The sequence below is a fragment of the Eurytemora carolleeae genome, unplaced genomic scaffold (assembly GCF_000591075.1).
Source record: "Eurytemora carolleeae unplaced genomic scaffold, Eaff_2.0 scaffold311, whole genome shotgun sequence".
NCBI lineage: Eukaryota > Metazoa > Arthropoda > Copepoda > Calanoida > Temoridae > Eurytemora > Eurytemora carolleeae.
The window spans coordinates 46831-64043 of NW_019396293.1; the positions used below are offsets into that span (position 1 = coordinate 46831).

General features: G+C 32.8%; 1 protein-coding gene across 1 annotated transcript in view; it reads right to left on the reverse strand.

The window, feature by feature from the left end:
- LOC111700344 (armadillo repeat protein deleted in velo-cardio-facial syndrome) overlaps nucleotides 1–17213 on the reverse strand; it is a 52155-nt gene that overhangs the window by 5146 nt on the left and 29796 nt on the right. The window contains exons 8-15 of the mRNA XM_023471221.1: nucleotides 10026–10178; nucleotides 9467–9922; nucleotides 7398–7486; nucleotides 6959–7107; nucleotides 6201–6458; nucleotides 4552–4874; nucleotides 3919–4084; nucleotides 2092–2225 (exon numbers count right to left, since the gene is read on the reverse strand). Coding sequence (XP_023326989.1) covers nucleotides 2092–2225; nucleotides 3919–4084; nucleotides 4552–4874; nucleotides 6201–6458; nucleotides 6959–7107; nucleotides 7398–7486; nucleotides 9467–9922; nucleotides 10026–10178 — 1728 coding nt within the window. The remainder of the gene's footprint in view (nucleotides 1–2091; nucleotides 2226–3918; nucleotides 4085–4551; nucleotides 4875–6200; nucleotides 6459–6958; nucleotides 7108–7397; nucleotides 7487–9466; nucleotides 9923–10025; nucleotides 10179–17213) is intronic.

Genomic DNA, 17213 nt, shown 5'->3' on the forward strand with positions numbered 1-17213 from the left:
TGACCCCTGATGGGAATATTATTCAATAAATATTGGTTTAAAGTATTGATCAGATTGACAATCTAAAAGTTTTGACCCCTGGAGTGAATATTATTCAATAAATATTGGTTTAAAGTATTGAACAGATTAACAATCTAAAAGTTTCGACCCCTGGAGGGAAGATTATTCAAAATATATTGGTTTAAAGTATTGAACAGATTGACAATCTGAAAGTTCTGACCCCTGAAGGGAAGATTATTCAATAAATATTGGTTTAAAGTATTGAACAGATTAACAATCTAAAAGTTTCGACCCCTGGAGGGAAGATTTAAAAAAAAATATTGGTTTAAAGTATTGAACAGATTAACAATTTAAAAGTTCTGACCCCTGGAGGGAAGATCATTCAATAAATATTGGTTTAAAGTTTTGATCAGATTGACAATCTAAATGTTTTGACCCCTGATGGGAATATTATTCAATAAATATTGGTTTAAAGTATTGATCAGATTGACAATCTAAAAGTTCTGACCCCTGGAGGGAAGATTATTCAATAAATATTGGTTTAAAGGTTTGGAATTAACAATCTAAAAGTTTTGACCCCTGATGGGAATATTATTCAATAAATATTGGTTTAAAGTATTGAACAGATTAACAATTTAAAAGTTCTGACCCCTGGAGGGAATATTATTCAATAAATATTGGTTTAAAGTATTGAACAGATTGACAATCTAAAAGTTTTGACCCCTGAAGTGAATATTATTCAATAAATATTGGTTTAAAATATTGAAAACTCCGAGGTCAAGTGATTCTGTAACTCAATGAAAAATTCAATATTACTCTTAGTCGCTGAATATTGGTAAAAATAAAGTAAAAATACCTTTCTTCTACATCAAACAATATAAAACAAGAAAACTCGAGATAAAATGAAAGAAATTCATGAATAAAACATTCAACTGAGACATGAAGGCAATTGTAGAAAATATGAAAAGTAAAAAAATTTGAAGAAGAAAACAAAAATTTAAATAATTTTAGAGCACTTTCTTTTCTCTCACATTGCAGGGTTTTCTTAAAGGGTGTGACCGGCAATGTATGGTAGTTGAACTGAGAATGTAGTATTGTGGAGAAACTTTTTAGGATGCATTTGAGACATATGAAACGTTTTATTGATGTTTAATTGCTGAGTTTGAGCGCAAAGTCGACGTTCAAAATCATCTATTTGGGTGGTTACGTTTTGAGAATCGATTTTTCACAAATTATTAAATAACTATGACATCAAATGTAGTAAAATTCTACAGTAAGCACATTTGAAATGGAAAATGTAACCATTTGCAGGGTCATTTCTGTACCAGAGTACTTAAAAAATTTCCCATTATCAAACTCTTGCACGAAGGGGGGGGGGAAACAAATATATGTACCTTTAAGATCCTTATTTCTCTGAGATATATGGCTAGGCTCATAATTTTAGGATTAGGATGATTGGTATTATTTTGATCCGAAATATCTAATATAAGACAACCCATTTTAGGATTAGCAGATGTTTGGTATTATTTTGATCCGAAATATCTAATATAAGACAACCCATTTTAGAATTAGCAGATGTTTGGTATTATTTTGATATAAGACAACCCATTTTAGGATTAGCAGATGTTTGGTATTATTTTGATCCGAAATATCTAATATAAGACAACCCATTTTAGAATTAGCAGATGTTTGGTATTATTTTGATCCGATATATCTAATATAGGACAACCCATTTTAGGATTAGCAGATGTTTGGTATTATTTTGATCCGAAATATCTATAATAAGACAACCCATTTTAGGATTAGCAGATGATTGGTATTATTTTGATCCGATATATCTAATATAAGACAAACCATTTCAGGATTAGAAGATGTTTGGTATTATTTTGATCCGAAATATCTAATATAAGACAACCCATTTTAGGATTAGCAGATGTTTGGTATTATTTTGATCTAATGATTTCGTTCTAAACCCAGTCAACTTTCAATCTCTTTTAACAAATTTCCCATCATCAACTCTTGAAGAGAGGGGGGGGGGGTCAAGATTGATAAAAAAATAACCACATAAGCAATGTAAAAAAGTCAATATACCTATGAGCTCCTTATTTCTCTGATCTATGGCTAAGTTTCTAAGTGCTGTCGCTACAGCACAAACCACCCTGTCCACTTCCATCCGTAGTAATTCTACTAGGATAGGTAGACCCTTCTCCTTCCGTACTGCAGCTCTAAATATATAAACAATATGTACACCAGGATAAATAAACCCTTCTCCTTCCGTACTGCAGGTCTAAATATATAAACAATATGTACACTAGGATAGGTAGACCCTTCTCCTTCCGTACTGCAGCTCTAAATATATTAACAATATGTACACTAAGATAGGTGGACCCTTCTCCTTCCGTACTGCAGCTCTAAACATATAAACAATATGTACACTAGGATATGTACCTAAAATTTGTTGAGTGTACAATCTCATATTTCTATGCAACCTCGCGTGATTATATCATTAAAGGTTAGGTTAGGTCAAGAAAGATAGTCACGCAAGGTTGCAAAGAAATATGAGAAGGGACAGGATCAATATCACATACACTCAGATTCTTTAAAATTGCCTTAAAGGGAGTGATAGCAAAACGGGGCAAAGTTGTAATCAAAACTATGATTTAACCTAAATTCGTAAACATTCCCTTTAACTATTCTGACAAATATCAAGGTTTAAGTTTTTAAGGTTTAGAGAGACTGGAATTAAAACAACATTATAAGAAATAAAAACTCCAATTTTAAAGAAAGTGTTCGCGAAAAATGAAAGGGGGTATAGGCTGATGTCGAATTTAATTTGATCTTGATCGCTACCATTTTAACTCTATCTTTTGAATCTTTGAGGAGAAAATGTTTAAAAACGTTGATTCCATACAAATTCACGTAATTGCATTTTCACAATCAGATCGTAAATAATTCAACTAAATTTAAAACAACTCATTCATGTATTACAACCTACCACGCGACGGTCGAAAACAATTCAATGTATTCGTATATAGTTGATATTTCATAAAAAAATTTATGATCCGAGTGTAGGTAGTGGAAGAATGCAAATACGTGAATTTGCATTCTTCCACGCTACGCTCTTTTATATGATTCGATTTTAACAATTTTTGACAAAACCTATACCCCCTTAAATTTTATTCGCGAACACTCCCTTTTATGAATGAATAAGTCGGTCAACTCAGTTTAACTTAACTACTTCCTAAAGATTTCGTGCAATTCTATTGGTTCTTGAAGGACACATTAGAGGTTTAAGAACAAGTAGTTGACCCGGTTTAAATTGATCCACATTTATAAAATACCATCTCCACATTCATAAAATACCATTTCCAATTCTAAGATTGACAGATGGATGCAATACAAGGACTGAAGATTGCAGGCTATAATCTAACTTTGAACTTATTTCTAAACTGTTTCCCTTGACGGGGGAAATATCTTTAGTTTTGAATCAATCAGGGATTTTTAACTGTGAAATAGAGAGACAACATTTCAGCAATTTTATGTGTATTTTATGTTGTTATAACGCAAACAAATTAAAATGGATCTGTGAACAACTGAATCTAGCTAATTTTAAACTATTATTTAGTATATTATTATTTAGTGTATATCCCACTAAATATTGATGACCCCTGTATATATAACTAAATATTGATGACCCCTGTATATCCCACTAAATATTAATGGCCCCCTGTATATCCCACTAAATATTGATGACCCCTGTATATACTACTAAATATTGATGACCCCTGTATAATGTATATACCTGATATCTACACTAGGTTGCCAGTAACAAGCTGCTAGGTTCTGTATATTGTATATACCTGATATCTACACTAGGTTGCCAGTAACAAGCTGCTAGGTTCTGTATAATGTATATACCTGATATCTACACTAGGTTGCCAGTAACAAGCTGCTAGGTTCTGTATAGCTCCTGCAGCCGCTTCTAGAGTTTCAGGATTTGAACAATTAGAGAGAAGGTTTAGATAGGGTTGAACTACTTCAGGTTGCCAGAGAAGATCCATCCCTGTCCCGGATACAACCCGACCTAGAATACAATATATATAGCTGGTCAAACGGCTGGACCAAATTGGCCATCTTTTTTTTTGAGAGAAACTATAGATGATAAAATTTTCCAAAATTTGCCTACATCAAATTTTATTTTTATTTTTAATTTTTGAAAATTTTGAAAATCCAAGAATTTTTTTTTATAAAATCCGCGAACTTTTTTATGTTTTTGTTTTACAATGTAAACAAATTAAGAGAAAAAGTTCACAGTTAAAGAAGATGAACCTAGTTTTTCTTTATTTCTAGATGGAGTTATTGAATGGGAAAATACTAACATTAGTTGAACAGTATTATTCATATTTTAATCTTTCTATTTTTGGTTTTGAGAAAATCCACGTCAAAAAATAGAAAAAGTTAAAAAGTTAGGGGGAAATAAAGGTGAGGGGGAGGGGAATATAAGTGAGGGGGCAGGGGGAATATATGTAAGGCCTGGGGGGATTTTGTTACCTTGACTAGAAACACTTGAGTTCCCCTGTGCTCCAGGTTTCCCCTTGTTTTTGCTTGCACCGAAACATCCCGCGTTGTCGGAGTTGGGTTTGGCGGAGGCTCTCGTCTCCCCCACCGGTATCTGCCGCTTGTCGTAGTTGGGATCCTCGATCTCCTGTGCGCGGTAAGACAGATTTCTGAGCACGCACACTGCGTTCTCAACACTTTTATTGTCTATATTTGCGCGCTCGATGGCGTTTCTCACAAGATATATAAGCGCGTCTACTAGTCCTTCACATTCACGTAACTTTTTTCTTCCGTAGTCTCCAGCTGAACTTACATTTCTGAAAACACAAACAAAATACAAATAATACCATATAACAAATATAGCACTCATATCCCCGCAGTAATTTTGAATTCGAACAGGACCTGCCCAGTTTGTATCGGCCTGCCAGATAACAGCGTGTACTGACCCGATTCTATAGTACATATTCTGTACAATGCGTCGCCCTAACCAGACTAACATACGACAGGGGTCAATTTCCTTGGCATAGTCCCGTGAGAGGGCTAACTATGACAACTCCCATGGCGTGTTCAGACTTTTTACAGTACCCGGCCTAATCCTAGGCCTATTTGACCGACCCCACTGGCTTAGTTCACCGTGATAGATTTAGTGGCAAATACCAACCAAAACTTCAAAAACAAAACTACTTTTTGCTCTCAAATACACACACTGATGGATTCAAACAATAAAATATCATCAAAATCAGGGGGAAAAACATGCAGAAATAATACAGTGGTAGGCGATTACATCAATACAATGAAGACGACTTATTTATTTGAGTTTTGATTGTTAACAAGTAATCAAAGAGAAGCTTTTTAAATTGACAGCTTCTCTTAACTTCTATGTTTATGTATATCCAATATCCATGCTATTAAACAGCTTGATATGAATCAAAATTGAAATCGAAAGTTGTCTTCAGTGTATTGATAAAATCGCCTACCACTGTAGCTGGATCCAGATTAAACAAAAACCAAAGCACCAAAATAAAATAAATCCTGATTTAAAAAAATAATTGTAATTTCTCTAAAATGTCATTGTAATTTATGCTCCTATCTATATCCATCTATAATCAAATATGTTTATGTATGATTAAAGAGGATAAGAAAGGATTATCCGATTAGTAGAAAAGATCATCAAAAACTCCGCACCTAATCCCTTAAATAGTATTTTAATGTCTACTATTAGGTTTCTTTTTATCAACTTAATTCTTATCAAAATTCATTTTTATTTACATAATATAAGCAATTTTTATAACGCTTTATATGAAGTTTTTTTTAATAATACTATTCATGGATTTTTCGTTTCTTTTAACCTTTTCGGTTTTCATGTTTGACAAATCAATTATCTTTTTTAAGTGGTTTTCCATTTTCAAAAATATCTGATCATTTAAAACTTTATAAATAATGATTTCTTCCATTTGTCAAACCCAGTTTGAAGGGAATGCAGACGACATTTTAGGGGACCATCCATTGTGGCATTGTGGCATTTAAAGCTTTGTTTCCTCACGAATACAACATCTATAAAAGTACATATTCCACATCAAAAGTTTTAAAAACGGCAAGTTTTAAATCAGACATACACTCTCAAAATAAAATAGTTTGCTTACCTAAGAATTCCACTTGAGTTTCTGAACACAGTGGTCCAATGTGTATCTGTGCCCTGAGATCCCCTCCCCCAACCACTGTGCGGGATAATTATCGATGTATTAATCACATTAAGAGCCTCGTCGATGATCATCCGCTTCAGATCGTCGCAGGAGGAGAGGTTCCAGAGAACCCCGGTCACGAGCTCCTTCACCTCGTTGTCCCCGGTCTTACGGAGCAGACGGACCAGGGCGTTCGTTCCCCCAGCATCCTTGATTGCTCTACAAACAATTAAAATAAATAAAATATTAAATCTATAAAAAAATTCAAATCAACAAATCAATAGATTAAATAAAATTAGTTTATTACTATTATAAATTTAACAATTTATCAATAGATTAACTTATTCATTTATTAATAGATCAATAGGCCACTAGATCAAAAGATCAACAGATCAACTTAACCATTTATCAATAGATCAATAGATTAATAGATCATACAGATCAATTTAAAAATTTATCAATTTATCANAATTTACCTAACTAAAAGCTAAAGGAAGAAAGAGGAACATGAGAAGAAATATACCACAAGCATTTATATTTTTTTAAAATATCATCGTAATTAAGAAGAAAGAAAAAGAAGATATAATAGTAATGAGTTAGAGAGATGAAAAGATAGGAGAAATTTCGTACCTCCAACAGACATTACTTTGTATTTCTAAAATTTCATGATTAGGAAAGGTGAATAAAAAATTAGAAGCAAGAAAGGATAAGTATTGTACCTAAGTGCTCCACAAGCATTTCTGTGTATTTCTGGAATATCATGATTTAGAAGAGAAACAAGGGGAGGGATTCCGCCCAGTTGCCGCGTCTTGGCTTTTACAGGGTCGTCCATATAGCAGAGATGTTGCAAGTATGCACAAGCATTCGCCTAAATCAATCAATCAATCAATCAATCCATCAATCAATTTATTCATCATCAATGTATTTTAACCCCCCCCCCCCCACGTGGTCGTAAATTGCGGTTTTAGCTATTTTCCCCTATAAAAGTCGACCCACTCAATTTAGGCAAGCTAAGAACATTCCCGTGGTTCGCCCAAGTTCCCCAATCAAAAATTGAGACAAGTCGGTCAAGAGGTTCCTGAGTTATGATCGGACATACAAACAGTCAAAAGAGATTACTACTTTATATGTATATATATATATAAATAGATATCTAACCTTAATCACAGAGTTAGGGTTGGAGAGGAATTCAATAACCTCATGAAGATCTGGATCCCGCCATTGGACTCCAGGTACACTGTTCATACCTGATCAATCCAAAGATGAATATCTAGAAGCCCGACAGTCAAGGTGACCAAATCTACTTGTTGGGATATGTTTGCATATGCTAATATTAAAAAAAATTATTTTTTCAAAATTATTTGATTTTTTGAAAAAAAATTTTTGACTGCAAAATCTTGAAGAATAAAGAGCCTGTGAAACAAGATCAAGGTTTCAAGTGACCCTTCATTTTATATGTCTGATTTACTATGGTACCCTGTGCATATTTTTTAAAAAAGAATCATTTATGGACCACCTTAAGTTCATAAAACTCAAATGTTGAAAAATAAATGTTGAAAAATTAAGCTCAGAAGAGAAATAAAGTGTTGCTCAGTAAGAAACAAGTTGTAGTGGGGNAGGGTCTTTTTATTCAAATACTCAGTATCCATAGGACACTGTGGTGTTTACTAGATCTACAGGAGGGTCTTTTTATTCAAATACTCAGTATCCATAGGACACTAATGTATACCAGATCTATAGGAGGGTCTTTTTAATCCAATACTCAGTATCCATAGGACACTGTGGTGTATACCAGATCTATAGGAGGGTCTTTTTAATTCAATACTCAGTATCCATAGAACACTGTGGTGTATACCAGATCTATAGGAGGGTCTTTTTATTCAAATACTCAGTATCCATAGGACACTGTGGTGTATACCAGATCTATAGGAGGGTCTTTTTAATCCAATAATCAGTATTCATAGGACACTGCGGTGTATACCAGATCTATAGGAGGGTCTTTTTAATCCAATACTTAGTATCGATAGGACACTGCGGTGTATACCAGATCTATAGGAGGGTCTTTTTAATCCAATACTCAGTATCCATAGTACACTGCGGTGTTTACTAGATCTATAGGAGGATCTTTTTAATCCAATACTTAGTAGCCATAGGACACTGCAGTGTATACTAGATCTATAGGAGGGTCTTTTTAATCCAATACTTAGTATCCATAGGACACTGCGGTGAATACTAGATCTATAGGAGGATCTTTTTAATCCAATACTCAGTATCCATAGGACACTGTAGTGTATACTAGATCTATAGGAGGGTCTTTTTAGTCCAATACTCAGTATCCATAGGACACTGAAGTGTATACTAGATATATAGGAGGGTCTTTTTAATCCAATACTCAGTATTCATAGAACACTGGTGTATACTAGATCTATAGGAGGGTCTTCTTAATCCAATACTCAGTATCCATAGGACACTGCGGTGTATACTAGATCTATAGGAGGGTCTTTTTAATCCAATACTCAGTATCCATAGGACACTGTAGTGTATACTAGATCTATAGGAGGGTCTTTTTAATCCAAAACTCAGTATCCATAGGACACTGCGGTGTATACTAGATCTATAGGAGGGTCTTTTCAAGGGACCGTTCACTTTATTTTGTGTGGAAGTAATCAATTCATTTATTCAAAAACCAGACACAAACAATTTTTAAACAGTAAGATTTATAAAAATTTTCGTAAAAAGTTGAAAATTAAGGATTTTTAAAAAATACACAAATCAACTATCCTATATTTATTGTTTTAATCAGTCTTTTATCTTTTTAAAACCGTTTCGCTCCAATAATGTTAATTCTGTTTTTTTTTGAATTGCAATGCACTGGTTTTTCGTTCTTTAGAGTTGTTTTATAGCCATAAAAAAATTTGTCATAGTTGGATGCAACTGAAACTGGTATATATGTACCACATGTACATAAAATACCTCCCCCTACCCTTCTAAAAATTAAGTTGTCTCTACACTAATCATGAACACAATACAACAACTTGTAAATGTAATTTCTCATGCAAGAAAATAAAACGGTACAGGGTCAATGTGTACTTAGTCCTAGTGTACATTATAAGCAGTAATCTGACTAAAAATTAAAGCATATTTAAATATGCATATTTAAATGAAGTAAAATATTTAAAAAAAACGAAAATGCAAAAACTAATAAAAATTAAGAAAAATAAACAAACCATGCTGTGGAGAAGCGTGCTGGCTGGTCCTCTGAGCACGTGAGCCAGGGCGGTGATCTGGTCCAAGGGGGCGTGGTTCCTGTTCGTCCTCATCAAAAACTGCCCGGGGGGCGGGCCGGGAAAGGGGCGTAACTCCACCAGGATATTCGGCATACACACTCTCACGGGTACTATACAAGGCGTTTCGGTCGTTATACTCCCTAATATTGTTCTGGTAATCCCCAACATGATTCTGGTACTCCCCGATTTGGTTCTGATACTCCCCGGGCTGATTCTGGTACTCCCCTCCATCCTGGTACTCCCCGCCCTCGTCAAACACGGAGTTGTTGTAGTTGGAGTAATTGTGATCTGGAGCTGCTATATCAGATACACTAGCCCTCCCTCCTATACTCCCTACACTAGCCCTCCCTCCTATACTTCCTGCAGAGCTCCGGGGGTGTGGCAGACCGGGCACGCCTAAACACCAAACAAAAACATGCTAAACTAAAATAAAAAATAAAAAAAAAATCTAAAAAAATAAAACTCAAGTCTTGAGTTCCGTTTGAGGGGTTTATCCAACCTGAATAACCCGGATGGGTAGGTCCGGGTGAGGGTGTATTTCTAAACTGCTCCAGGGGCAAGGCCCCCACCCTCGGGGGCATCAAGGTTGTATCCAACTCGTCATATCCAGATCTAGGGGGGAACCCAAGACCACCACTTCCTCGAGATATATCTAGAAATAAAAGACAAAATCAGAATCCACTTTTTATATAATGAAAATATTCAATAAGAGTTACAAATGTTAAAAACAAGAGAACCAAAGAGTCAAGAAATAAAGATCCATAAAAATAAAAAACTAGAAACTGTAGAACTGCAGAACTAGAGAACTGTAGAACTGTAGAACAAGAGAACAAGAGAACTAGAGAACTAGAGAACTGTAAAACTAGAGAACTGTAAAACTGGAGAACTAGAGAACTGTAAAACTAGAGAATTAGAGAACAAGAGAACTAGAAAACTAGAGAACTAGAGAACTGTAAAATTAGAGAATTAGAGAACTGTAAAACTAGTTAACAGTAAAACTAGAGAATTAGAGAACTGTAAAACTAGAGAACTAGAGAACTGTAAAACTGAAGAACTAAAGAACTGTAAAACTAATTAACTGTAAAACTAATTAACTGTAAAACTAGAGAATTAGAGAACTAGAGAACTAGAGAACTGTAAAAATAGTTAACTGTAAAACTAGAGAATTAGAGAACTAGAGAACTGTAAAAATAGTTAACTGTAAAACTAGAGAATTAGAGAACTAGAGAACTGTAAAACTAATGTACTGTAAAACTAGAGAATTAGAGAACTAGTGAACTGTAAAACTAATATACTGTAAAACTAGAGAATTACAGAACTAGAGAACTAGAGTACAGGAAGTTGAAATGTAATACATGAGGTTTTGAAAGGGTTTCAACATTATTATTAATACACACATACTGTAGTATGCATAATGCATTAAGTGCAATATTATATTAAATATTTATGTTTTCGTAGCTTTTAATTGCAGAGGTCACAAGAAATCTAAATTAATATATTCACTTATTTCATCAGGGGAAAGAATATTTCCCCATCCCAACCCCCGCGACTTTTGTGTTCCAAGAAGAGAATATTATATATTTTCAGTTGAGTAGCTTACTGAAGAAAAATTACTCTAAAATGTAAATTCTTAAGAAAATATATATTTCCAGCAGACTACAAGGACTCCAGGGTGCAAAATTTTGCAACGAAAATAATTTTTCAACCATGGAATATTTTTTTTTTACAATACCTCCCCACCCCCCCTAAATTGTGCTCTTAGTTCTGTATCTTCAGAAATAATATATTCCAGTTTTTTTTGTGGAAAGCAAATTTTTCTTGATGAAAAATAAACTTTTTCTTGCTTAAAAAGTGTCCAATTTCTATCATTGGTTCTAAAGCAGAAATGGCCAAGTCACTTTAGTTAAATGAAAGTTATCTATTTTCAAGAAGAAGATGATGAATATATCCTGATCTTACAAATCTGGTAAAACCACTAGCAAATTACGTTAACGTTAATAGGACCCTAATTGATAAGAAACCCTCAGAGCTAAATCTAAAAATTGACTTAGTTTTTTTCATGTTAAATAATTGAAAGAATTCTAAGGTATAAAATCAAATATTTAAATCTAATCCGAAGCAATTAAAAACAGACATGAGAAGTGAAATGAACAAAATTATGAGAATTTAAAACTTTGTAAAATATCTAATTAACTTAAAATTAATAAACTTTACATTAACGTTTAAATGGCTTTTTAGAGGAAGCAAATAGAGAATTATAGAAAGTTAATAATAAAATCATTGATTTTAAGAGCTGAACAGTTTTTGGACAGAAATTTTCCAGCATTTTTGAACTAGGCACCTGCACGTTCAAAACATAAATTGTTTAATAACTAGTATGTGTATAGAAATATATCCCCCCCCCCATTACCTACAAACAAGGAAAAAGTAAAATTTGTGCAAATTTATTAATTCGACCTTGTCGCGGGTAGTTTTTTTTTTTATTTTACGCGCCAATTTGAGAATAGAAATTTCATTTGGTTGCAGTTTAGAAATGGAAAACCAGTGTTTGGGGCCCATTTAATTTTAATGCGACTCTGGATCCTGGATCCGCACTGGGAAAAGATGGATACTGATCTAGGTCCAGAACATTTCTTAAAGATTTACTGAATTTTTTTAACAAAACAGATATTCCAAAATATTTTTCTTTTTTTCGCTTATTTTTATGCTAAAACTTGATAAACCATGAAGAGATTAGGAAATTTTTATCATCTTTCTTTCTTCAACAGTTCATATTTTGGTTGAGAGAAAATTTTGTTGTTGTAGTTTTTGGTTTACATTTGGCCCGATGGATCCGGATCCAGGAAGCCAAAATCTTGCGAAATCCAACGGATCCTGATCGTAAACACTGTTCAAAACGTCGTCTCGATGTTCTTTCTAATAAATCTTCAAAAATAATCCAGATAACAGGATGACATTATTTCACCCCCCCCCCCCTGTTAACATCTTAAAGCCCAGGACTGTATGGTTAATGGCTAAAGAGAAGAGAACAATAAAGGTTTGCTGTGTTTATCTTTGAAAGTTTTCCTATTGGGTTCTTTACAGTATACACAATATATATATATATTATATATATACAAACAGAGACAATACAGGCTCTTAAGAGGTATGTTTTCCAAAATCATCCTCCAAAATTATTGCACAGGGGTATAAAGTTTAAATATTCTACCGGGATATACAGTTAAAATATTCTTACGGGGATATAAAGTTAAAAATAAAAAAATCAACAAATAAAAGCTGAACACAAAATAAATGCAAAAAGTACATTTAACTTCAGACCCTTTTATACACAATTTCTATTTTTTACTTGTAACATTTTTGACACATAGGTCACCCACTAAGGATGAGACTTCAGAAACGATAGTACGAAATTTATACTGTCTGTTTCCGTATATACCTGATACACTGCAAATATATGCTATATTAATAAATAAGCCAAAAAAAGACCTTGAAATCGTCTTTACAGTCTCATCCTTTGTGGGGTACCCTGTATGCAAATAATAAACAAAAAATAACTTTAACAAGTGCATCTATATAGATACTTTAAATAAATAGACTGAATCCAAATATATATATAATATATTCAATAAACAATAGTATTGGATTTATTTATCTAAACCAAAGTTATAAACACAGAAAATTATTAATTCGTAAATGTGTTCATTGTTAATAATTCCAAACAAAAAACTTCGTGTTGTTAAATCATCTCTGAGAAAAGTTACCTGCAGTATTCCTACAACTTTCATTTTGAATTTATTAATTCGTTGCATTTCATTTGATAAAAACTGATAAAAAATAAATTGTAAAAATTCTACTTTTAAAAAAGAAAGGTGACCTGACAAAAAATTATTTTCTTTTTTTGAGCATTTAAAGTTTTAACCAACCACAACTGTTCTGAAAACAAAAATCTAGCTAGCTAAATGAAAACTAACAAACTGAATTAAATAAAATAAACTAGCAGACACTAAACAAACACAGGACTAATTTAGTTTGTATAAAAAGTAATGGAATCCTACATTACTACAGTGAAAGTATGAAAATGTCCTTTCCACTTAATAACCACGTATGATCAACATTAGGGAATACATAAAATAATAATTACAATGACTCAGACCTGCACCAAACATTAAAACATTTTAGCTTGAAAAGTGTTTCATTCTGATAATTTACTCAATTGTTTCTCAAGCTACAAAGGAGCAAGTCACTATTCAGAGAAATCTCAATTAAAAATTGTATGGGCACTGCTGTGAATCTGACAAGTCACTCAAAAAAAAGTTCACTAAAAAAAAGTAAACAGTCTCTTTTAGGAAAACGAAAAAGTTCGTTTGAAAAAAAAATCAATTATGTAAAAACAAATGACAAAAAGGAATTAGTAAAATTAATTCAGATGCCTGTAAAATATGTTCTTTTCCTAATTAAATATGTGAGAAAAGAGGGGGGGGGGGAATAGTTAACATTCATTAAGTCTTAATGCAAGTTTCCCCAACACAGTTTGACAAATTCCCCATTTATCTTGTTCTTCCAATCCCCCCTCATTGATTTCCCACTCCCCCGTCATTAATTCCCCCCCCCTCTTCAAGGGCGGGGAAACATCTAATATCTTAAATCTAAATTTCACTTTCAACTTAAAAACGGAAATTTATAAGAACTAATTTCTAGATTAAAATTAGAGGGTTAAAATTTACAAAAAAAAAACCTTATGGAATTTTAATTTAGAGTTTATTAATCTAACATTGTCTTAGATCAATGAAGTTTATATATAAATTAATCTCTAGATATTAAGAAGGATTAGACAATATAGGAGTTTGTAAAATTATTTTAAATGTCAAGAATTGATTAAATTTTAATTTCAAGATTAGATGGTATTTTAAGTTTCAGCCCTGATTATAATTATTTACAACTACTTTTTCTTTACCAAGGATTCCCAAGACCAATTTTGTTTACTCAACATCCTGAGCGCAGCGAGTGATGTTTTGTAGACAAAATTGGTCTTGGGAACCCATGGTTAAGTAAAATTTTTTATTTCCCGAAAAAGTTGTTGTACACAATTGTATCGTCTTCTAAGAGATGAAAATAAGCGAATTTTCCCCCAAAACTTTGCAGAACGGGTGGTTATTTTACATAACTGTCCCAAGGGACGTTAAGTTACCTTCTTCTGCTGGGGGACTTTAAAAGTCGGTAATGTTGGTGAAAAGGCGGTAAAACATATAACAAGTCTATCTCTTCTCTTCAAAATTTTTACTTACTCCAAGGCTATATAACCTCGGATGTAGAGGCTAACAGACTCTATGCTTCTAGGCCTCTGTTTCAATAAATGATGAACCGCAATTTTGGAAAATTTATTTTTTTACTTTTTGAAGATTTTCAAAAGGAAGAAAAGGCAATTCAAACAGAGATCAGTTATAATGAAAGTGGATTGTTCCAAAAAGTAACACAGACTTTAACTTTAAGCAATACGTAAGCAAAAAGATAGCTCTTGATTTAAAATTCGGTGTTAATGATGCTCTTCATAAAGTAGGTGTTAGTTTCACATTTTTGGGAAAATATAGTTCGGTCTGGGTTGCCCTCTTCAGTTCTAGCTCTTGATAAAAATTAATTTAAATTTTCTGTTTTTCACAAAACTCTTACAAACCTGGTGGGGGCTTTACAGCAGTCTTAAGGATGCCCTTCCTTCCAATGCTGTTAGTTCTACTAGGATCCAACATGGCGGACATCACGTGACAGATGCGCCGACCACGTGTCTAGTCAAGTGTCATGGCGGCCGGTGTTAGTTGGTTAGATAAAACACTCACTCGGGGAGATTTTAACTCCCTACCTCGTTTTAGGTCAATAAACAGGGTGGATTTGTGCATGCTGGTCAACTTATAGGAGAGTCATCTACAGGTAGAGGTGTGCTCGATCATAAATTTAGGTTTTATTAATCATTCAAATTTGAATAGGTAGTTTATTAAGTTTAGAATGAGTTTTGTATTATTGTTTTCGATTTGACTCCAGTTCTAAAAAAATTAAATTTTTGTATAACATAACAAGTTTAGAATAAGAAAATTCTGTTTAAGTAACCATAAAACATTTAAAACTTTTTTCTTATTTTTAATCTATAAACCCTGTAAAGTAGTTTTTATAATTAAATTAAAGACTTGAGACTATTTCCTTGAAAATAATTAGGTTGGTTTTCACTAATTATTGATTAAACAAGTCGCAGGACTGTAGTACTCCCAAGATGTCCAGAATTCAAATAATTTATCATTTATACATTTGTTTGTTTAATGTTATTAAACATAAAGTCAGGAAGAGAAAGGGGGGAGGGGAGGGATTAAACTTAGCTAATTAAAGGAATATTAGAATGGTATTACAACAAGTTTGCTGAAATACAATGCATGAGAAATAGGAACAGTGTGGATAGGTAGGCAGATAGGCAGTAGTAGCACTAGTAGGGTATGGCAGGAGCAGTTTATAAATAGGTAGGCAGACAGGCAGTAGTGGCACTAGTAGGTTTCATAATAGGCAGTAGTAGCACTAGTAGGTTTCATGATAGGCAGTAGTAGCTCTAGTAGGGTATAGCAGGAGCAGTTTATTAATAGGTAGGCAGATAGGCAGTAGAAAGTATAATAGTAGTATTAGGTCTATTAAGCCATATATAAATAGATTAAAGTAGGTCACAGTAAGAAGTTGTATAAAAAACTAATAGGCTGTTAAAAAAGAACAAAATATGTACTCATAAACAGATCAAACCTCAAGTAAAAATAAAAAAAGTCAAATTTAATGTTTTTCCCATAGTAAAGAAATTTTTCATATAAATTTTGTTTTTTGATTAATTATTTTCTCTGTGAATTTGTTCAGAATATTAATCTTAGAACTTGTTTTTAATGATAGGAGCTGTTAATTTTTCACAACTATACAGGGTTGATTTTCTTTTACAAATTCAAGGAAAAATCATAGAAGAGACAAATTTTTTGGGCTTTTAGTGGATTTTTTCTGTAAATAAACCCCCCTGGAAACATATATCCCTGTAATATGTATATCTGGATCTGAAATTGATGATGATAGATCCAGGAATATTCTCTAAAGGAGGAAATTGAGTTGTCCGTCATACAAGACAACATAGACATAAGGGGATTTTTTTGTTAATAATGAAAAAATTATTTTGAATTTTGTTTATCAGGTGAGAGTTTTACATTTCAGTTTGTTTTTAGAATTTTACTTTTAAGAAAAATAATTTTTTTATATTGTGTTTTTACGTGCATTCAGAAATTTAGAAAATCAAGATAGTTTTTTTGTTGCTAAGTCTAAGAGAAAAAAAAGAGCCCTCATAAAGAAAAATTTTATCAAATAATTTTTTGTTATTTAAACATTTCCGGATTTTTTTTTCTCTTTCGTTCTTTAAAAATTATAAATAAAATATTAGTTAGAGGTAAACAAGATATGCCGAAGAATCTCAAAACAGTAAAAACTACAAAATATCCTTAAAATAGAAATTCACAAAAACTGCAATGAGAGGGATGTTATTTATAACAACATGACATGTTTTTAATTTTAAAACTCTGAACCATACTTTAATACATCGTAATTCAAAAATAATCAATATTTATTTTTATTCATAAAATCTAGTTAATAATTAAATTACAGCCCCCCCCGCCCTCTCCTGCAC